Source organism: Salvelinus alpinus, chromosome 3, assembly GCF_045679555.1.
Source record: "Salvelinus alpinus chromosome 3, SLU_Salpinus.1, whole genome shotgun sequence".
NCBI classification, from domain to species: domain Eukaryota; kingdom Metazoa; phylum Chordata; class Actinopteri; order Salmoniformes; family Salmonidae; genus Salvelinus; species Salvelinus alpinus.
Genome location: NC_092088.1, coordinates 39,663,913 through 39,686,645, shown reverse-complemented (window position 1 = coordinate 39,686,645; position 22,733 = coordinate 39,663,913). Strand labels below are relative to the sequence as shown.

The following is a 22,733-nucleotide window of genomic DNA, read 5'->3' as shown; positions in this document are numbered from 1 at the left end:
GGCCTCGGTGTAACGCTCATTCCTTTGACGATATACGTGAATCCGACCATGACCCCTGGTGAGACAAAAGCGTGACTCGTCAGTGAAGAGCACTTTTTGCCAGTCCTGTCTGGTCCATTGACGGTGGGTTTGTGCCCATAGGCGACATTGTTGCTGGGGGATGTCTGCCTTACAACAGGCCTACAAGCCCTCAGTCCAGCCTTTCTCAGCCTATTGCGGACAGTCTGAGCACTGATGGAGGGATTGTGCATTCCCGGTGTAACTCGGGCAGTTGTTGTTGCCATCCTGTCCCGCAGGTGTGATGTTCGGATGTACCGATCCTGTGCAGGTGTTGTTACACGTGGTCTGCCACTGCGAGGACGATCAGCTGTCCGTCCTGTCTACCGTCTGTAAGCTGTTAGTGTCTTAACGACCGTTCCACAGGTGCATATTCATTCATTGTTTATGGGTCAACGAACAAGCATGGGAAACAGTGTTTAAACCCTTTACAATGAAGATCTGTGAAGTTATTTGGATTTTTACGAATTATCTTTGAAAGACAGGGTCCTGAAAAGGGGACATTTCTTTTTTTTTTGCTGAGTTTGACTAGGATTGTGCATTTGGCTTCTGGGCAACAAAAGAAAGTTGATATGAAAACCAATAGAAAAGGCGAGAAATACTGGTTTCAATGGCATATGAGGAAGTCTTTATGAAAGAAATTGCCTCCACTTTTCTATGATCAGATTTTTACCTAGGCTACTTTGAAGCAAGGTAAGACATGGCTCATAATATGAAGTAATATGTTGAGGTTTCAAACAATGAAAGGGTGTCTGCACTTCCTGATTTAGCCTCGTTTTAGATTTGGTTAATTAAGAAACGCTACCGGCCATAACTGAATTCAAATGTGAGTTTGTTTCGTTGTGTGGTTTGATGTGGATGTCTGTGGGAAGGGTAAGCCAAATTATTTCGCCAGTTAGCTTCAGCCGGGTGGTGTGCGACTGTGGCAAAGTTAGTTTGACTTTGGATAGCCTATCTCTAGGGATAGTTAGGGAGCAGGGATTAACATGGGTAATCCGGGATCCTGTCACATTTCCCCAAAAAATAAAATGACAAGACCCGGGAAATTACAACATTTTCCCCAAAGTCGAACTAACGCAATTCCACAAAATATGTTACATGCGCAGCAGCAGATTACCCAAAACATTTATAGCACATTATGCAAGCAGGTTGTCGCGTTGAAGCGTTTAGCCTAGCGTATTTACTTCGTACAAGGTCGCCATAAATTCAAAACACATGCGTTATTGACATTGCCGGACTGCACACGCGACTCGAATGCAGTTAGTAAACCCCTACGGTATAGCCTATAAAATTTTGCTTGCTTCCTTGAGCTGTCAATGTGACTCTTCAGATAGTCACAAATCTGATAGGCCTATGCACAATTCACTACATAGGTATCTCTGTCACAGACATGAATTCTGTAACAATTCAGAGGCAGGAGGGAAATATCCTGTCCTAGAGCCTAGGCCAGTGTTCCCCAACTGGTTTTATTTGGGCCCCCAAGTTCTCTGAGCCCAAAAGAATTGTTGGACATAAAAAACTGTAAAAACACCAGGAAATCAGCTCCAAATCCCTCTTATCTCAGAATCCTGGCACATGACCATATCTTGGTTTTACGCACACCTTAAATTATATTATTTAAGCTACTCCCTTAAATGCTATCATGGGCAGAAAACCCAGTTCATCTCCATCGTTCATTTAAGTTCATGGGTCATTTATAACAAAACCTTTCAATATTGCCAATAATTTCCATGACTATTTCACTAGTGAATTGGAAAAGCTCAGAAGTGAAATGACATTGAACAGTGAACCATCATATTTTTGTATAAAAAAATAATAATAATGAAAGAACGATTGCTGTTTTGAATTTGGTCAAGTTAGTGTGGGAGAGGTGGAAAAAATCCATACTGATAAGCCACCAGGTATAGACAACCTTTATGGAAAACTATTGAGAATGGTAGCTGACAGTATTGCCACCCCTGTTTGATATATATTTAACCAAAGCTTAAAGGAGTGTCTCCACAGGTGTGTAAGGAAGCTAAAGTAATTCCACTGCCTAAAAATAGTAAAGCACCCTTTACTGGCTCTAACAGCCGCCCAATCAGTTTGCTGCCTGTTCTTAGTAAACTGATAGAGAATTGTTTGACCAAATACGATGCTATTTTTCAGAGAACAAGTTAACTACTGACTTTCAGCATGGATATAGAAAAGGTCACTCAACTTGTACTGCACTGACTCAGATGACAGATGATTGGTTAAAAGAAATTAATAAGATGATAGTTGGAGCTTTATTGTTAAGATTTCAGTGCAGCCTGTGATGTTATTGATCATAAATTATTATTGCTATGGCTTTACATCACCTGCCATCACATGGTTGGAGTTATTTATCCATTAGAACCCAGAGAGTGTTCTTCAATGGAAGTTTCTCTAACATCAGATATGTAAAGTACAGTGTCCCGCAGGGCAGTTGCCATGAGCAGTTACTCTTCTCTATTTTTACAAATAATCTGCCACTGGTCTTACACAAAGCTAGAATGAATTACTATGCAGATTATTCCACACTACATGTCAGCACCCAAAGCCAGTGAGCTCACTGAAATTCTAAATAAGCAGTTACAGTCAGTATCAGAACGGATCTTAAATCAAACTAAAATCATTGTATTTGGTTCAAAACATTCTTGAAGACCTAAAACCTCAAGTGGAGTTTTCCATAAAGTTCGAGACCATTGATCAAGTTGAGGACGCTCAATTCATAGGTATACCATTTGGATGTTCAATTATCATGGTCAAGTCATATTGGCAAAGTTGTTGTGAAGATGGGGAGGTGTATGTCTGTTATAAAAATATGTATTTATTTTACCAGGTAAAAGTTAAATAAATAAAATGGACATACCCCTGTTTATAAGAATATGTTCTGTGTTTTTTACACACAAATCAACTGTAGTAGCTGTCCCTGACAAAAAAATATATTGGTCGACCAAGGCATGTATTTTTCCATATATAGAGACACCCTATGTGTTTTAATAAAAATCAACTATATGTACTGAGCTTGTCTTAAGCACGCTTTTTAATTAAATAATTAAGACCCACAAATGACTCGAGGGAGCCAGATGGCCTAACCAGAAGAAAAAAGCCTGTTTCCAGCCCTCCTCCCGCTGCCGTTGGCCTTCGCAGATTCTGCCGTTACACTCCTGAAGTTGCCGGGAATAGGCTACACCAGGGGTTGGCACCCTTTTCCATTTGGAGTGTCGATTTATCCTACCATTTCTACTGATCTGCATGCCAGTTGTCATTTTCATATGCTCATTTTTGTGGAACAGTTTAATTTATAATAGTCTATCTCAAAGTCATTGTCTGTGGTTAATCTACATTCTATCTAAATTATAAAAATCTTAAAGTAACTTCTGTTGCCATTGCCAACTATGTAAAAGTAGCCTACATAAAGCCAACAAATAAAAACATTGCACCCTGCAGGTAGAAAATATCCTGATAAAAATAAATATCCTATAAATCCCATTGCTGGACACGTATCAACTGTCGGCCTGAAGCTCATGCAAACAAACTTGCGACATTGTATAAAATATTCTGGGCCATTAGAGTTTCCCGCGACAGTGAGCTCGGGACAGACACAGCTGAAGGCTATTTGTTCAAGGGATAATAAATAATCAGGTATTTTATGATGTTTCCACTGGATCAGAGCATTGCATTTTTCCCTTCTATGCCGAGTGGTTATCAAAAGGGAGAGAGTTGGGAATATTTTTCAAATACATTGAGGAACTATTGTCATTCTCAATGGATTCTTAACAGGCTTTGTTTACTTGCTGTTTGAGGTGAAGAAAAAATACTTTGAGAAGCTTCACAATACAAGTCAAATACTATGACATCTCAAACTGTGCGCGACCTTACTCAACATTGACAGGAGTGCTCCAAACAAAAGACAATGAATGAATTGCCAAAACTCGTAAATGTAATTAAATAAACCAAAACTTGTGAGAAACAAGTGTAGCATATGTTGTGAGATCTGCAAACGTGTCCACTCTGACAATGAGAACGTTAAACGAATGCAATAATAATACTGCTCAAAAAAATTAAGGGAACACTAAAATAACACATCCTAGATCTGAATGAATGAAATATTCTTATTAAATACTTTTTTCTTTACATATTTGAATGTGCTGACAACAAAATCACACAAAAATTATCAATGGAAATCAAATTTATCAACCCATGGAGGTCTGGATTTGGAGTCACACTCAAAATTAAAGTGGAAAACCACACTACAGGCTGATCCAACTTTGATGTAATGTCCTTAGAACAAGTCAAAATGAGGCTCAGTAGTGTGTGTGGCCTCCACGTGCATGTATGACCTCCCTACAACGCCTGGGCATGCTCCTGATGAGGTGGCGGATGGTCTCCTGAGGGATCTCCTCCCAGACCTGGACTAAAGCATCCGCCAACTGGATGGAGCGAGACATGATGTCCCAGATGTGCTCAATTGGATTCAGGTCTGGGGAACGGGCGGGCCAGTCCATAGCATCAATGCCTTCCTCTTGCAGGAACTGCTGACACACTCCAGCCACATGAGGTCTAGCATTGTCTTGCATTAGGAGGAACCCAGGGCCAACCGCACCAGCATATGGTCTCACAAGGGGTCTGAGGATCTCATCTCGGTACCTAATGGCAGTCAGGCTACCTCTGGCGAGCACATGGAGGGCTGTGCGGCCCCCCAAAGAAATGCCACCCCACACCATGACTGACCCACCGCCAAACCGGTCATGCTGGAGGATGTTGCAGGCAGCAGAACGTTCTCCATGGCGTCTCCAGACTCTGTCACGTCTGTCACGTGTGTGTGAACCTGCTTTCATCTGTGAAGAGCACAGGGCGCCAGTGGCGAATTTGCCAATCTTGGTGTTGCCAAACGTCCTGCACGGTGTTGGGCTGTAAGCACAACCCCCACCTGTGGACGTCGGGCCCTCATACCACCCTCATGGAGTCTGTTTCTGAACGTTTGAGCAGACACATGCACATTTGTGGCCTGCTGGAGGTCATTTTGCAGGGCTCTGGCAGTGCTCCTCCTTGCACTACGGCGGAGGTAGCGGTCCTGCTGCTGGGTTGTTGCCCTCCTACGGCCTCCTCCACGTCTTGTGTTGTTTAAGTGTTCCCTTTATTTTTTTGAGCAGTGTATATTGAATGCATTAACAGAAATTACCGTAACCAAAGAAACATTGTAGATTAGAACAAACATTGTAGATCTTGTCCCATCTTGATTACTGTCTGGTAATAGGGTCAAGTGCAGCGAAGAAAGCCCTAGCAAAGCTGCAGCTGGTTCAGAGCAGAGCAGCACGCCCTTAACTGCACATACAGAACTAACATTAGCAGATTAACTGCTTCTCTTCTAGTTTTTATGAGAAATATAACTGTGAATAAAATTCCAGACTGTCTGTATAATCAATTAACATTCATCTCAGACACCCGTACATATCACGCCACCAGGGGTCTCTTCACAGTCACCAAGTCCAAAACAAATTCACGGACACGCACCGTATTATACAGAGGCATGATCGCATGGAACTCCCTTCCATCTCCAATTACTCAAGCAAACAGCAAAATTACCTTTAAAAAACGGATTAAACAACGGATTAAACATCTTTTGGAACGGCGGTGACTGTGAGGGGACACACACAAACGCAGACACACACACTCCTCGCAATTTTTCTTGTATTATTTGCATAGTTTTTTTGTTGTATTATTTGTATCATTGTATTTTAAATTTGTGTGACAGTGTCAGTGTTTTGTTACTTGCCTTTTTGTTCCGATTTTTGTTGTTGTTGTGGACCCCAAGAAGAGTAGCTGATGCTTCTGCAAAAGTGAATGGGGATCCAACTAAACAAAGCAAAACAAATGGGGACTGATTTTTGCAGTACTTCCTGGGACTCTAGGGATACATTTTTATTATTCTCGGTATTGAAACTTGGTAGATTTTCGGGAAAATATTAATCCCTGTTAGGGACATCAATAAATTACACAACTAAATTACACAACTAGCCCCATGGGGATATTGAATGTCAAACCAAATTGATGGGTCGAATGGAGCTGTGCTCCGAATTGATGATTACTTGGGTGCTTCCAGCTGTGGGCAGCATTAAACCCAACCCATGGAAAACTGTTACGATACCCTTCATTCCAATTTCTTCCTATTTCGCAAATATATCTGTTTTGGACGAGACTGACTTCATGACCAAACTATTTACACTTTTTTGAAAATGTTGACATTTAGAATAAATGCTTCTGGCTCATATCAATGCCACATAGGCCAATTTGTAAATGACAAGTTGCATTTTAGGGGCAGTCGCTATTTAAGTATATGTTTTCAAAATGCATACTGTCTCCAGCTCACATTGCAAAGTGGTAGGTGACACGCTGGTAGCCTGCATACCGTTGCCTATGCACTTGAATGGCGAATGAGAGGCACGCTTCAATTACCAGTTGAGAAATAAAACAACTGTTTTAAACACGTGATTGCATTTAAAATGATTGCGCAATGACTGGACTTATAAAAACACATGTTTCACTCCAGCAGCAACAAGCTGAGGAGCTGCAACAGCAGCTCTAGTGCTGTCTGGCAAGTGGTATTCCGCTCAAAATAGGCTCTGTGCGAGTGTGATAAATAAGATGCACGATGACCTTGCTTACATTTATTTGTATATGATCACGTATTTTTATTATGCGTGGGAATACTTGGGAACAGATTTCAAAACTGTAAATCACGTGGAGCTGATTTCCTGGTGTTTTTACAGTATTTTATATCCAACAATTATAAAATAAATACAAATTTGCTCAGAAAACCTGGGGGAGGGGGAGGCTAATAAAGCCACCCATGGGCCAAATTTGTCCCATGCCGCCAGTTGGGGAACCCTGCTATAGACCGATAAGCATAAATGTCAAATGTATTTACATCGCCTGATTTTTCCATCTATGAATAAAAAATAACGGTAGGGTTTTTCTCCCAGTCAATTTGACCGGAAACAGTTTTGTTTATCAGCCAAACGCCGGCAATTACCGGGCTGACTGAAACCCTCACACACACACACACACACTGAGGGTTAAATCCACCATATTTATTCTTAACGTTATTGTCTCCTGATGGCTTTCGTCGACTTCCTAGTGTGGCCGTGTTGATCGATAGACTATGGCTGCGTTTTGAAATGGCAGTGCACGACATAGGTAACAGGGTGCCATTTTAGACGCACTTTATCGTCAAGCTATCCATCTTCACCACGGTGTCCGCTCTTTCCCTGTGCCCAGGTGGTGGGCCATAAGGAGGGCCTGGATGTGATGGAGCGGGCAGACCCCTTGTTCCTGCTCATCGGCCTGCCCACCATCCCCGTCATGCTGATCCTGGGGAAGATGATCCGCTGGGAAGACTACGTGCTGCGCCTCTGGAGGAAGTACTCCAACAAGCTGCAGATCCTCAACAGCATCTTCCCAGGTCAGAACGGACACATTGGTAGGAATGCAAACCGTTCTGCAACACCACGTTCTTCTACTACAATGGGTGGAATTCTGTGAATTCGTTGTGTGTGTCTGTACAATGAAGTGTGGGTGATAAAGCTGTTATTATGTGCTTGGAGGATGCTACCTGTGTTAAAGGTTGTTCTAATGTTCTGTGATCATTGTGTGTGTGTGTGTGTGGATATAAGAACGCGGAGAGGTAGCCCTGTCCATTGGGGCTTGTGGAGGTCCAGTAGCAGTGGGTTTTTCCACTGAGCTCATCATCAAGGACAGTGATTGATGTGGGGAGAAACCGGACCCCAGGGCTCAGCTGGAACCTTCAACCTTTACTCCCTGCAGTCTCAGCTTGCTGGGCAAGAGCAGGCGTACATCTTTACCCCCCCCCCCCCCCCCACTCGGCTGCCCAAAATAAAGATACTGGTGCAGATATTACTCAGTGGCTGGCACACCTTTTTTCTCTCATCACTTGATGAATGTGTATTTGTGTGTCTTTATGTATTTGTGTGTCTAGCAAAACAACACCCACAACGCACCTCACACATTCTGACCTTGCCCCCTCTGTCTCTCTCAGGGATTGGGTGTCCGGTGCCTCGTATCCCGGCGGAGGCCAGCCCCCTGGCAGACCACGTGTCAGCCACCAGGATCCTGTGTGGTGCCCTGGTATTCCCTACCATCGCCACCATCGTGGGCAAACTCATGTTCAGCAGTGTCAACTCCAACCTGCAGAGGACCATTCTGGTGGGTAACACAAACTGTCAGGCATACACACAGAGAGTGGGCATGGGGCCTTGGCCATTGTAGTTATCTTGACCACATATTCTTCCTATATTAGTGATTGCAGGTTTTTTTGCCATGGCAATACCTGTACTAGCTCCTCCCCGCTACTGGCCCATTCTGAGGTAACTGTGCGTTAGTTGGCGGTAAGTTAATTAGTAGTTATTCCTCATGAATTTAGGATGTAGGAATGTACCCTGCAAGGCAGGCTGTAGTCAACGTGACAACTGGATGTAGTCGATCACAGTGCCATCCGTTTTGTCACCAAAGCCCCATATACTACCCACCACTGCGACCTGTATGCTCTCGTTGGCTGGCCCTCACTACATATTCGTCGCCAAACCCACTGGCTCCAGGTCATCTATAAGTCTTTGCTCGGTAAAGCCCCGCCTTACCTCAGCTCACTGGTCACCATAGCAACACCCACCCGTAGCATGCCCTCCAGCAGGTGTATTTCACTGGTCATCCCCAAAGCCAACACTTACTTTGGCCGCCTTTCCTTCCAGTTCTCTGCTGCCAGTGACTGGAACAAATTGCTAAAATCTCTGAAGCCTTATATCTCCCTCTCTAACTTTAAGCATCAGCTGTCAGAGCAGCTTACCGATCACTGTACCTGTAAACAGCCAATCTGTAAATAGCACACCCAACTACCTCATCCCCATATTGTTATTTATCCTCTTGTTCTTTTGCACCCCAGTATCTCTACTTGCACATCATCATTTGCACATTTATCACTCCAGTGTTAATGCTACATTGTAATTATTTCGCCTCTATGGCCTTGCATCCCTACTCTTCTACATTTGCACACACTGTACATAGATTGTGTTATTGACTGTACGTTTGTTTATGTGTAACTCTGTTGTTTGTGTCGTACTGCTTTGCTTTATCTTGGCCAGGTCGCAGTTGTAAATGAGAACTTATTCTCGGCTGGCCTACCTGGTTAAATAAAGGTGAAATAAAAATAAATAAAACCAGGGCTTTATGCCTCCTTGTGACCCGTCACCCCTGTGGGCCCCACACACACACACACACACACACCTGAGAGTGCGCTGACAGCCAGGTAACCAGAGTGGCAGGGCTCGTCTGTCATATGACCTGCGTTGCCCCCTCTGGACATTGCAGCCCCACGCAAACACTCACACTCAAGTTCCCTTTAACCTCACTTAGCATTAGAGCAACAAAACCACCTGATCTCATGGTTCTATTAGTAAATTACTCAATGGAGGCTTTGTTGGCACTGACATGCAGAGGGGTACATGTATTGTCCTATGGCAGGTTATAGTGGACCGCTTTAAGGATATTCTGTTTATTCCCTGGCTGCTACAGTATTAGAGAACAATACATTAAGAACATCAATTCATTGGGCCATGGACTCTACAAAGTGTCGAAAGTAGACTTAGTTGTGTCAAGTTGGCTGGATGTCCTTTGGGTGGTGGACCATTCTTTATACACACGGGAAACTGTTGAGCATGAAAAACCCAGAGGGGTTGCAGTTCTTGACACATTCAAACCGGTGCGCCTGGAACCTACTACCGTACCCCGTTCAAAGGCACTTAAAATATTTTGTCTTGCCCATTTACCCTCTGAATGGCACACATACAATCATGTCTCAAGGCTTACAAATCCTTCTTTAACCCGTCTCCTCCCTTATCATCTACACTGATTTGAGGTGGATTTAACAGGTGACGTCAATAAGGGATCGTAGCGTTCACCTGGCCCGTCTGTCATGGAAAGAGCAGCTGTTCCTAATGTTTTGTACAATCAGTGTATCTTGTAGCAAATAGAAAAACCAGACAGAGCAGCAAGATAAATTATTTGATGCATGCGAGCTGAGTGATGGTGACCCCTCCTTGGCACTGTGCTTACCCTTAGTTATTTTTGTCCTGTCTGCAGGGTGGGATTGCGTTTGTGGCCGTCAAGGGAGCGTTCAAGGTGTACTTCAAACAGCAGCAGTACCAGAGGCAAGCCCACCGCAAGATCCTCAACTTTACCGAGACAGAGGAGGCCTGAGAAGGGCCTTGGACAGACAGACATATTGATACACAGGGGGAGTGGACGGAGCATGACAGTGAACTCTGAGCAGGAACACTGTCGGACATAGGGATCATTGGCGCCCCCTAACTCTTACACCCCTCTAAGTAGCCTCGCCTCACCTCGTTCTGTTTCTGCTCTTTAGGGAGTCATCGTCGTATGCGGCTGACATTCGTGCTGTGTGATTATCACCATGTTCTATTTTGTTTTTAAAACATTCAAAGGAGAAGAGACGAGACAAGAACACTGATACAGACATGCGTGCAAACACACACACTGAGTGTGCTCATGCATATTCCACACAGGAGCTCTTTTTTTTGTGAAATGTGACTTGTAACTGCTATGTTGCTGTAGCAATTTTTGTTTGTTTTAATCAAGTAACCAGTGCTTGTTGTACTTTAACAAGATACATCTGGGGCACGTGTAATTATTAGACAGGAAAGTTTTATAAATAATTGTCTTACTGTTAATTTTGCAGTTTTTAAATTCTGTTTGCCAATGAGGAATATTGTTTTCCTGTATTGAATGTGTTTTAAGAGAAATTAGATATTTTATCACTAAAGGGTGATTATTTGAATGAGGAAGAACCTTTTACCTGCTCCCCTAAGACATTGTTGCCACGTTTCCATTGGTAAATATCCACAGACCTATAATACATACTCTCCATTATTTAGAAGCACAGTACAAACATAAGTGGGATTGTCTGTACATACAGTAATTGCACAATATGTATCGGATAAAACATTCAAGGGTATTTCTTTTGTCAAATGCCTAGAAGTGTTGTCATTAGTTCTGTTTGTAGCTGATTTTGTGTAATTGTCTTCTACTCATGAGATGACAGAGAATGTGATGTGTAAGACTGCAATGGGGAGGTGGGTGGATGGATGATATAGATCTGACACGTGCTGCATTACCTTCTAAATGAGAGCATAAAATGACATGTCCACTGAATAAAGGTGAGATTGATGTCTCTTTTAACCCAAATCGCATATTCCGCCACATATTTCCTTGCTAACGCCACCACTTGCTTTGTTTTTTAGTATATATATATTATATATATCAAGGCAGTCACATAATAACCCATTCTGTAACTACTCTTTATTCTAAAAGTGCGGTATAACCAGTATACAGTACATTACGTGTGTGAAAAAGGCATGCCATAAACCAATCATTTGATTATTTAATATTATTGTGCACATCTCTTTTAGCTGTGCCTGGTATGCTCCAATAATCTGCTGTGGTCAGCTCAGCTTTTACATTAACTCTAAAGAAAATATATTATGCCAAAAGTGACATTTGAAGTTATTAATTGTATTGTACAGACATTGTTTCTCAATTTATAGTTTCATGGTGGATTGTGAATAAATGTATTTTTTCAAACCTTGAAGTGGATGTGTTCATGCTAAGATCCAGGGGCCTCATTTATAAAACGGATTTACGATCAATTTTGATCTTAAGTATGATTTATGCAGAAAACCATGTGTAAGTAATTATTTAGAAAACCTTACTTTGACGTGGAAATGATCTTCTCTAGGCAAAGTCTAGACTTGACATAAGTAATTTACCTGCTGGTTATGTAGGGGTGTTGCCGTTTGGGACCCATAAGCATCCAAGCCTGTGGTGAACTTTGCATTAGCTTTATGAACAATTTGTTAAGGAATGATCAATTGTAAAAGTGTGAGGAATTAATTGCCAGACGCAAGGTGTTTTGAATTAAAAACAGGATGCGATGTTCTATAAATAGTGTGTCAAATTAGAAAAAAGTAACCATGGCTGTTCTTGCGTTATTGGAAAACATTGAAAACTGTGCTTTTAGAAGGGAGAGTTTTCAGAGACCGGAATGACTTTTTTGCGCATGATGATCCATGGCTTATAAATCGTTATCGTCTCCCAATAAATGTTCCGTTAGATTTGTGCGTGGATTTAGCCCCTAATCTGGAAAGGAAGACACTGTAATCATGCTATACCCATATATGTCCAAGTACTATCCACTCTGGGATTCCTCGCACCTGGGACATTCCAGGGGGAAATGAGTGACAGGTCGGGTATATCACAGCCATCATTCAGCCGCATCCTGCCACAAGTGATCTCATCTTCCAAAAAGTTTGCTTTTCTCTTTTGGTCCATACCTGACTAAACCCTCATTTGTGCTAGCATTCTATAAGGGGAAATCGCTGATTGTAAATTAGAGATTTATAGATCACCGGTGCGTAAATAACAAATGGGCTTCTTACAACCTGCTTAAGGTTTTTTATGCTCAGTATCTTTTATGAATCGAACGTAAGCACACGTATAAATCTAATAACATTTTTATGAGGCCCCAGATGTATATTGTAGGACTGATTCTATCCAAATTTCATAAACATGAACAAGGGGCTAATATGGCTCAAAAAAGGCTTGAATGAATCATTCAACATTTCCGCATTACTGAGCCATGAACATGTCTGCACCAACCAATCACAATCAGCCAATTGACAGCAGTTTCAAATCGAATTTTATTTGTCACGGGTGAAAACCTATGGTGAACCGCTTACCTACACCTGACAGTCTCGCCTAAACTCCTTCCATTAGGACACTTTCATTTGATCAGGCTGGTATTCATTAGGGCACACCATTTGAAAACAAGCGTTTATCTGACAAGTTCAGGTAGTCCCTTCTGGTTTCAGTAATTTCAGTCAAATGAATAGTACCCAGTTTCTCAAAGTGAACCCACATCTAGTTATTCCCATGTTCGAGTCTGTACTGATTACTTATCATCCCTCCTTTAAAACAATGCAGCATTAAGTTAACATTACAGTTGATTGATAGGCCTGAGGACGTATGGGAGATCACATAAACCTGATATTTGCTGTATTATAGTGGTTGGCTCCAGCTTGACTTAGCAAGGCTTGTTAACACCTGAAACACCAGGCCATGCTTTACACAGACATGGCAATGACATGACTCCAATCCACACAGAAAACAGCCAGTTCCGCTTTTCAATATCAATGTGTCCGTTTTTAGGCTGGATGAGAGCAAGGACCCGAGAACGCAGTGCAGTGTGTCCCCCCTCTACATAACAGTAGAGACCATTTAAGTTTAAATCCACACTGGTCTCCAATTCACAAGAGTTTATTGCTTAGTGAGAAGTGCATATTGAGAAACAGGCCTGACTACAACTTCACCCTCCATGGGCCTCTTTGGAACCCCTACAGCCAAAACATGATTATTTAAAGGGTGTTCTGAGAAAATACTAGACTGAAAATCAGTTTACCCCACCAGACATTCTAAAACAGTCCTATATAACGTTTTTCTGAAGGACAGCATCCCCACTGAGCACAGATGTCAATTCCAGGTTGGTTCAATGTAGTTTTCATTGAAATGACATAGAAACAAAGTTGATCCAACCAGTGTGTGCCCAGTGGGTCTTTAAGTGTGCCGCCAAAATCCTGTTCCAAGTCTGACCCACAGAGACAAAGTGCAGTTGGCTGACTGTCAAACTCCACACACACACTGCTGTACTGTGTATCCAGCTGACTGCACCAGCTATAGAGTTAAATCTCTATTGCTCCAGCTTTGTAAGAGACCTTCACTGCCAGAGAATGAAAGGGGGGTGGTGATTGGTCAAAGTCACAAGCTAATTCTCAAAATGGAGAAAGGTGGGGGGGGGGGCTATGCAAGAACTCAGTAGTCAAACACTTGATTAAAATAACAATATAAATAATAAAAGCTATAAAACTAATTTATGACCCGAAACAATTAAATACAGACATTTAAAATATGTTTATTTTTCTTCAATCTCAAATAAAAGCAAAAAGCAAAAGATTGAGGTACCCTGAGATGATGCTCAGATAATACAACCCTGTAGAAAGCACTAGCTAAAAAGAAAAGCTTCATGAACACGCCTCGCCACCAAATAATCAGTTTTAAAACAACTCCTCAAAGGGCCCCGACATTTTACTAGTTTAAATAAAAATAAGTCAGATCTCAAAACGTGTACATTATGGATTAAAATAGAAACATTTCCATAAGGCTGATAATTGTTTTTGTCATAAAACAGAAATTGTCTAAAATCATGTGTTGCACAGTCATTATTTAAACACAAAGTGTCTTCGTGATAACAATTCGGCCAGTTGTCACCGTGCCGACGCGTCGCACGAGTACATAAGAGAAATGTATGTGTCCAGCGTGTTTGAAATGAAATGTGCACCCTTGCAGAGCTAACCACCTGCTTCACAACACCATAATCATTAACTAACTGTTTATTCTCACCACAGCAGCATGTCCTTGTGGCTAAGCTGAATAAAAACACTTCCATCATGAAGTATCAAGGGGTACTTGTGATGTTTACAGGGTTCTGGCCTTGAGGTTCTTTAAGTCAGTACTATCCCTCTACAAACAGTCTATACAATGTCGGGAATGTGTGTTGGTGGGGTTTTCGATGAGACTAAAACAAAAATGAGTTTTTGTGTGTCCTCTACTATCACACTGAGCTATGATGAGAACCACAGCTAAGTTGTATGAATCACACGCATTTCCAAGCACCTCTAGTGGCCTCTCCAGTTTACACACACACGTCAGATGAGTGTGTTCCAGACTCCAGTTGCCACAGGGGGGGCATAGAGGGACAGAGCAGGGTCCCCCAGCAACCTCATGCTGCTTGGTCCTCACAGTTTGGCAGCCATGAAGTTGATGTGAGTGAATGGCTTGGCCAGGGGAAAGAGGGGCAGGCTCCTCTTGAACTCAGTCATGTCCTGCACCAACGTAGGCTGCAGAGAGAGATGGACAGGTCAGTATGTTACACACCAACACTGCTGTGCTAATGGAACACACAGAGTAAGGTGAATACAAATTACCTGTGGCAGGGATGGGGCAGGGGCCAGGTTGACATCATTCTGGGCAGGGAACTCTCCCACGACGGGGCCTAAACAAAAGACAGAGACATTTCAATATAACTGTTAAGAACAGTCAAATCAAAATATTTCACACTAACAAACCAATTTAAATGTATATCCTCCAACCCAAAAACTCTCCATCACTAGTACAATACTCACAGGAGTCCATCTCCCTAGACAGGACATGCACAGACACCTTGTGCCTCTTTGGTGCGTCCACCGCCAACAGATCCTACAAAGGACAGGATTTTGATAGACAGAGAGAAGAGACAGACCATTTAATAGAAGCCTTTATTTAGTTCACTGTCCTAGAAAAATTCAGCAGCGACACCCCACTGCTGCTAAATAGTTGCTGCTACTCTCAAAAATATATATATTTTTAAACATCTAATGGTTATTTTTAACAAATATTTCTGCCGAGAAGCGCTTTTAAAGGGATAGTGTGAGATTTTGGCAAGTAAGCACTTTTCATTCCCAGAGTCAGATGAACTCATGAATACCATTGTTATAGCTGCGTGCAGTTTGAAGTTGCTAACTAGCGTTAGCGCAATTGCCAACTAGCGTTAGCGCCATGACGAGGTCTATGGTAACAGCTAGCATGCTCATTGTGATAACTTCCTTCAAACGACATGCACACATTAAAATGGTATCTATGAGAAAAAAGTAGAAAAAGGTTAATTCCCTAAATCTCACAATATCTCTTTAAGATCAGAATTTGTAGCAAACAGAGTGAGCAGTGGCATGAATGAGAGCCACGAGCGATTGTGACTCATCTCCCTACAGTGCATCAGTTATATTTTTCAGTTACACACTCAGAACCACCAATTAGAAATGTATTACACAATGAAAATATTCTGCATGGGGCCTGTGCTGCTTCTGCTGACGTAGAAATATGGGAAGTCTTTCATTGCCTCTGTATCCTTGGCCCTCTTATCCTCTTGAAACACACACCACCCTGGCAGTGACGCAACCCCTCATTATGGCTGTTATTATTCCGCGAACACAGCGCACCATGTCAGTGTCACCGCCACAGCTATGAATAGAACCAGGATGTAGGATCAAGGGAGACAATCAAGTTTTTTAGTACTATATCTCTTGACACATTGATGAAAAATAATCATGGCCTCTAAACCATCAAGCTGCATACTGGACCCTATTCCAACTAAACTACTGAAAGAGCTGCTTCCTGTGCTTGGCCCTCCTATGTTGAACATAATAAACGGCTCTCTATCCACTGGATGTGTACCAAACTCACTAAAAGTGGCAGTAATAAAGCCTCTTGAAAAAGCCAAACCTTGACCCAGAAATTATTAAAAATAAATAAATAAATGTTTTAATCAGCCTATATAGAAACTCCGATTCCTTTAAAAGAAAAAATTAAAAGCTGTTAACGCAGCAACTCACTGCCTTCCTGAAGACAATGTATACGAAACGCTTCAGTCTGGTTTTAGACGCCATCATAGCACTGACTGCACTTGTGAAGGTGGTAAATGACCTTTTAATGGCGTCAGACCGAGGCTCTGCATCTGTCCTCTTGCTCTTAGACCTTAGTGCTGCTTTTGATACCATCGATCACCACATGCTTTTGGAGAGATTGGAAACCCAAATTGGTCTAAACGTACAAGTTGTGGCCTGGTTTACATCTTATCTGTCGGAAAGATATCAGTTTGTCTCTGTGGATGGTTTGTCCTCTGACAAATCAACTGTAAATTTCAGTGTTCCTCAAGGCTCCGTTTTAGGACCACTATTGTTTTCACTACATATTTTACCTCTTGGTGATGTCATTCGGAAACATAATGTTAACTTTCACTGCTATGCGGATGACACACAGCTGTACATTTCAATGAAACATGGTGAAGCCCAAAAATTGCCCTCGCTGGAAGCCTGTGTTTCAGACATAAGGAAGTGGATGGCTGCAAATGTTCTACTTTTAAACTCGGACAAAACAGAGATGCTTGTTCTAGGTCCCAAGAAACAAAGAGATCTTCTGTTGAATCTGACAATTAATCTTGATGGTTGTATAGTCACCTCAAATAAAACTGTGAAGGACCTCGGTGTTACTCTGGACCCTGATCTCTCTTTTGACGAACATATCAAGACTGTTTCAAGGACAGATTGTTCCATCTACGTAACATTGCAAAAATCAGAAACGTTCTGTCCAAAATTATGCAGAAAAATTAATCCATGCTTTTGTCACTTCTAGGTTAGACTACTGCAATGCTCTACTTTCCGGCTAAAGCACTAAATAAACGTCAGTTAGTGCTAAACACGGCTGCCAGAATTTGACTAGAACCTCAAAATTGTATCATATTACTCCAGTGCTAGCCTCTCTACACTGGCTTCCTGTTAAGGCAAGGGCTGATTTCAAGGTTTTACTGCTAACCTACAAAGGATTACATGGGATTGCTCCTACCCATCTTTCCGAGTTGGTCCTGCCGTACATACCTACACATACACTACGGTCACAAGATGCAGGCCTCCTTACTGTCCCTAGAATTTCTAAGCAAACAGCTGGAGGCAGGGATTTCTCCTATAGAGCTCCATTTTTATGGAATGGTCTGCCTACCCATGTGAGAGACGCAGACTCGGTCTCAACCTTTAAGTCTTTATTGAAGACTCATCTCTTCAGTAGGTCCTATGATTGAGTGTAGTCTGGCCCAGGAGTGTGAAGGTGAACGGAAAGGCACTGGAGCAACGAACCGCCCTTGCTGTCTCTGCCTGGCCGGTTCCCCTCTCTCCACTGGGATTCTCTGCCGCTAACCCTATTACAGGGGCTGAGTCACTGGCACTCTTCCATGCCGTCCCTAGACACCATTCACAGACGTGATCTTCCTGTCCGGGTTGGCGCCCCCCCCTTGGGTTGTGCCGTGGCGGAGATCTTTGTGGGCTATAATCGGCCTTGTCTCAGGTTGGTAAGTTGGTGGTTGAAGATATCCCTCTAGTGGTGTGGGGGCTGTGCTTTGGCAAAGTGGGTGGGGTTATATCCTGCAAGTTTGTTTGGTTTGCACTCACTCACTCAAAGCCAACTGACATTTACTCTTGAGGTGCTGACCTGTTGCACCCTCGACAACCACTGTGATTATTATTATTTGACCCTGCTGGTCATCTATGAACATTTGAACATCTTGGCCATGTTTTGTTATAATATCCACCCGGCACAGCCAGAAGAGGACTGGCCACCCCTCATAGCCTGGTTCCTCTCTAGGTTCTGGCCTTTCTAGTGAGTTTTTCCTAGCCACCGTGCTTCTACACCTGCATTGCTTGCTGTTTGGGGTTTTAGGCTGGGTTTCTGTACAGCACTTTGACATCAGCTGATGTAAGAAGGGCTTTATAAATACATTTGATTGCTTGAAGAGTGGTGGAGGGGAATAAATAAAACAGGGTGCCATCTTTCAGTTGCACGCACATGGGCACACATACACCAATTGAGTCCTATGGTAAAGAGTAAGAAAACAGCAGGCATCTCGCATGCGTCTCCACGGCAACCGCTTGTGTGAGAAAGTATGACTTTACCCGAAATGTAAGTGGTATGCAATGCAAAGGGAGAGAGCGCCACTCACCCGGTAGAACTGCATGACGTTTTCTTTAGTCAACGTCTTCAGGTAGGACACCTCAATGTTATCTAGAAAACAACAGAAAACACTTAGGACTAACAGGAGATGATTTGAGATATCACTACAGATTAGACCTAAACAGGGGGGCCTGTTTTGTATGTATGCATGAACGTAGAACAGAACTAGAGGCAAAGTTCCTGCATACTCATCACCAGAAGGAAAACCATGTAATAAATAGTTGAACTCTTAAATAAGAATTCCTCTTAGCCTCTTTTATCTATATAAAAAGCTTCCGTAAAGAGCAACACAATAGCTCTACAGCATCACCAGCCACACTGACCTGGCTGTACAATGTTCCACTATTGACTAGCCTCCACTTCCTATCATTACCTTGGTGTGCAGACTGTTGCGGCTCAGTCTCCTATCCCTCCAACAATGAAAACATGGTTATCATCACCCTCTACTTGGAACGCACAGGGGTTTACGGCAAATTCCCAGCAAATCAGCCCATAACAGCACTCAGGTGTGCTCGGGGTGCTGATTATTCTGGGGCCTAATCAATGCTAATTGGTGCAGCAGGTAGCTCTGAGGCGGCGACAACCTTCACCTCGAAGATCCTCCAGAATGTCAATATTCTGATAACTTAATCTCACGCAAAACACCTTCTCATATAACAAGGCCTCCTAGCAGTTATAATACGAGGAGGGTCAGGAGGAATATCCATTTAGTTGACAGTAACTCAAACTCCCCACAGCTTTCACTTGGAAAACAACTCTTAGGCCTCCAGCTCAGGTAAAGGTGTGCGTGTTGCTCAATGAGTGTCTACGCATGCTCACCTCTGTCGAAGTTGTACTGCTGGGAGATGATCTCCCCCCAGTACTTGGCGCACTCGGCAGCCAGCTTCTTGGGCTTGTCCAGGCGGCGGATGGCCAGGGCCTGGACGTGTTTCTGGAAGGCCTCATCGTTCATTTCCTCCACAGACTTCTCTGTGGCTTTTAGGAAAGCCTCTACCCGGCTCTCCAGGTAGTGGGGGGCCTTCTCCGACTGGATGATGAAGCGCAGGCCCTGGACCCCGTTAGCGCGCCGCGGACCGCTAAACACTATGTACCCTGAGGAGTGAGCAAAGTAAGTCAGGAAAAATGCACTGTGAATTCTGGAACATGTCTTTATAGGTGTTTAACTGCATGTACAGGTAAAGGAAACGCTTGAGTATATGAGGGATACAAAGTATATTGAAAGCAGGTGTTTCCTGAGTTAATTTAGCAATTAACATCCCATCATGTATAAAATGCCAAGTTTCCCATTATTTTGGCTTCCATGGCTAGAAGAGATCTCAGTGACTTGGAAAGAGGGGTCTCAAATGAGCAAAAGGGGTTTAAAGGGTGTGTGTGTGTGAGTCACCAGTTCTCAATCCAATTGAACACTATTCTGGAGCAGCACCTGAGAGAGCATTTTCCACCACCATTAACACCATTTCTCGTGGAAGAACGGTGTCGCATCCCTCCAACAAAGTTCCAGAAACGTGTAGAATCTATGCCAGGGTGAATTGAATATGTTCTGGCGGATCGTGGTGGCCCAACGCCCTATTAAGACACTTTGTTGTGTCTTTGTGATTCCTTTATTTTGGCAGTTACCTATATGTAAAGTGCATTCGGAAAGTATTCAAACCCTTTGACATTTTGTTACATTACAGCCTTATTCTAAAACTGATTAAATGTATTTTTCCCTCACCAATCTACACAGAATACGGCATAATGACAAAGCAACAACATGTTTATAAATTTTTGCAATTTTTTTATCCAAAACTGAAATATCACATTTACATAAGTATTCAGACCCTTCACTCAGTACTTTGTTGAAGAACCTTTGGCAGCAATTACAGTTTATTCTTCTTGGGTATTACGCTACAAGCTTGGCACAACTGTATTTGGGGAGTTTCTCCCATTCTTCTCTGCAGATCTTCTCAAGCTCTGTCAGGTTGGATGGGGAGCGTCGCTGCACAGCTATTTTCAGGTCTCGATCTGGTTCAAGTCTTGGCTCTGGCTGGGCCTCTCAGAGACTTGTCCCGAACCCACTTCTGTGTTGTCTTGGCTGTGTGCTTAGGGTCGTTATCCTGTTGGAAGGTGAACCTTCGGCCCAGTCTGAGGTCCTGAACGCTCTGGTGCAGGTTTTCATCAAGGATCTCTCTGTACTTTGCTCTGTTCATCAAGTCTCAGAGTCCCTGCCACTGAAAAACATTCCCACAGAATGATGCTGCCACCACCACCACACTTCACCGTAGGGATGGTATTGGCCAGGTGATGAGCTCGACGCTTTCATGCCAAAGAGTTCAATCTTGGTTTCATCAGACCAGAGAATCTTGTTTCTCATCATCGGAGAGTCCTTTAGGTGCCTTTTGGCAAACTTCAAGCGGCCTGACCAAGAACCTTCTCCCCCGATTTTTCAGTTTAGCAGGCCGGCCAGCTCTCGGAAGAGTCTTGGTGGCGCCAAACTTCTTCCATTTAAGAATGATGGAGGCCACTGTGTTCTTGGGAACCTTCAATCCGGCAGCCATTTTTTGGTACCCTTCGCCAGATCTGTGCCTCGACACAATCCTGTCTCAGAGCTCTATAGACAATTCCTTCAACCTCATGGCTTGGTTTTTGCTCTGACATGCACTGTCAACTGTGGGACCTTATATAGACAGGTGTGTGCCTTTCCAAATCATGTTCAATCAATTGAATTTACCGCAGTTGGACTTCCAAGTTTGAATACTTATGGGGTTTGAATACTTATGTAAATAAGGTATGCTTTTAATAAGGCTGTGACATAAAATGTGGAAAAAGTCTCGGGGTCTGAATACTTTCCCGAATGCACTGTATACTGTTCCTTTTTCACAGCAGGGTTTTGAGTTTGTGTGTGTTTAAGTACTTTACGATGGACATTTCCAAGGGAGGTCCGTTCCCCCCTGCCTTCCTGGACCGTTCTCCACTGTTGTGAGAGAGAGCGAGAGAGCGAGAGCATGCGTGGTCGTACCCAACTGTTCCTTGGTGCGCAGTGTGTTGAAGCAGGGCTCAGAGATGATCTGACAGAAGAGCTCCAGCAGCATGTTGTCGTGGGTCGTCTGCATGTCTGTCTGGTAGTAGATCTCTATGCCACAGTTGTTGTGCACCTCGTTCCTCTGCTGGTACACATACCAGCCACCTGGAAGGCACAGACAGCATCTTATTCATTAAGGCACAATGGGAAATGTTTTGCAACGGAAAAGGAAAACAAGTGTTTGTTATTGGACAAGTTGTCCCAGGTAGTCGCTCACAGTTTCAATCACTTTGGTGCTTAATAAATATATGATCCAGGGCTTACACGCAATGTAGTTGCAGCATTACAATCTAAAAAAAAAAAAAACATTCACCAAACATGCAAATACAGAAGTCATGGGCCTCAAACAGCTAACCCTAATGCAAAGTGTAAAACGCTGCATGCATGACTTGGCAACCATTGAGGCTTAAAAAAAAAAATGCATTTAGGAATAAGCAACGACCTCTGAACGACCTAGCCGGTTGATGAATCACCGGCTTAACTGTAAATATGCAATTACTAAAGAACACATTTGGACAGAGAGCGTTTAAACGGCATCGTACAGGAAAGTTATATATAGAGTTCAACTAGAGGACATTGATGACACGCCAGTCTCCAGACAGGAGAGCCAAAATCACACTCTTTTGCTGAGTAAAAGCTTTTCACTGGCACTCAAAATCCCAAAAGATGAGTGGAAGCAAGCAAGCAGTAGAAGTATGTGTCTGATAGTTCTAAACTTGTTCAAAACATTTCTGTTGGGAAGCTATAAATTGTGATTCTGTCCCCGACTGGTGTCCGGATGGATCCAGGCCCGAAAAAAATCCCTCAGCAGGACACAGGATGTTTCCAGGTGGCCCAGACAGCCCTGCTTTCTTCTTCCCTATGCTCAAGTTAC

At 43.0% G+C, this 22,733-nt stretch overlaps 2 protein-coding genes across 7 annotated transcripts in view; one reads left to right on the top strand and one right to left on the bottom strand.

Moving 5' to 3' along the window:
* Positions 1-11,740, top strand: part of LOC139570696 (E3 ubiquitin-protein ligase MARCHF5-like) — a 63,112-nt gene extending 51,372 nt beyond the window's left edge. For 2 of the 4 annotated variants that reach the window (XM_071392819.1, XM_071392817.1), the window contains 3 exons: positions 7,342-7,543; positions 8,120-8,286; positions 10,216-11,740. In XM_071392819.1, the coding sequence (XP_071248920.1) occupies positions 7,342-7,543; positions 8,120-8,286; positions 10,216-10,332 (486 nt within the window). In that variant the 3' untranslated portion in view covers positions 10,333-11,740. The remainder of the gene's footprint in view (positions 1-7,341; positions 7,544-8,119; positions 8,287-10,215) is intronic. The other 2 variants (XM_071392818.1, XM_071392820.1) reach the window with 1 other exon arrangement.
* Positions 11,741-14,096: 2,356 nt separating this feature from the next.
* LOC139570693 (insulin-degrading enzyme-like) overlaps positions 14,097-22,733 on the bottom strand; it is a 43,215-nt gene continuing 34,578 nt past the window's right edge. For all 3 annotated transcript variants that reach the window (XM_071392803.1, XM_071392801.1, XM_071392802.1), the window contains exons 20-25: positions 21,797-21,964; positions 19,618-19,890; positions 18,788-18,849; positions 15,387-15,459; positions 15,189-15,256; positions 14,097-15,101 (exon numbers count right to left, since the gene is read on the bottom strand). In XM_071392803.1, the coding sequence (XP_071248904.1) occupies positions 15,000-15,101; positions 15,189-15,256; positions 15,387-15,459; positions 18,788-18,849; positions 19,618-19,890; positions 21,797-21,964 (746 nt within the window). In that variant the 3' untranslated portion in view covers positions 14,097-14,999. The remainder of the gene's footprint in view (positions 15,102-15,188; positions 15,257-15,386; positions 15,460-18,787; positions 18,850-19,617; positions 19,891-21,796; positions 21,965-22,733) is intronic.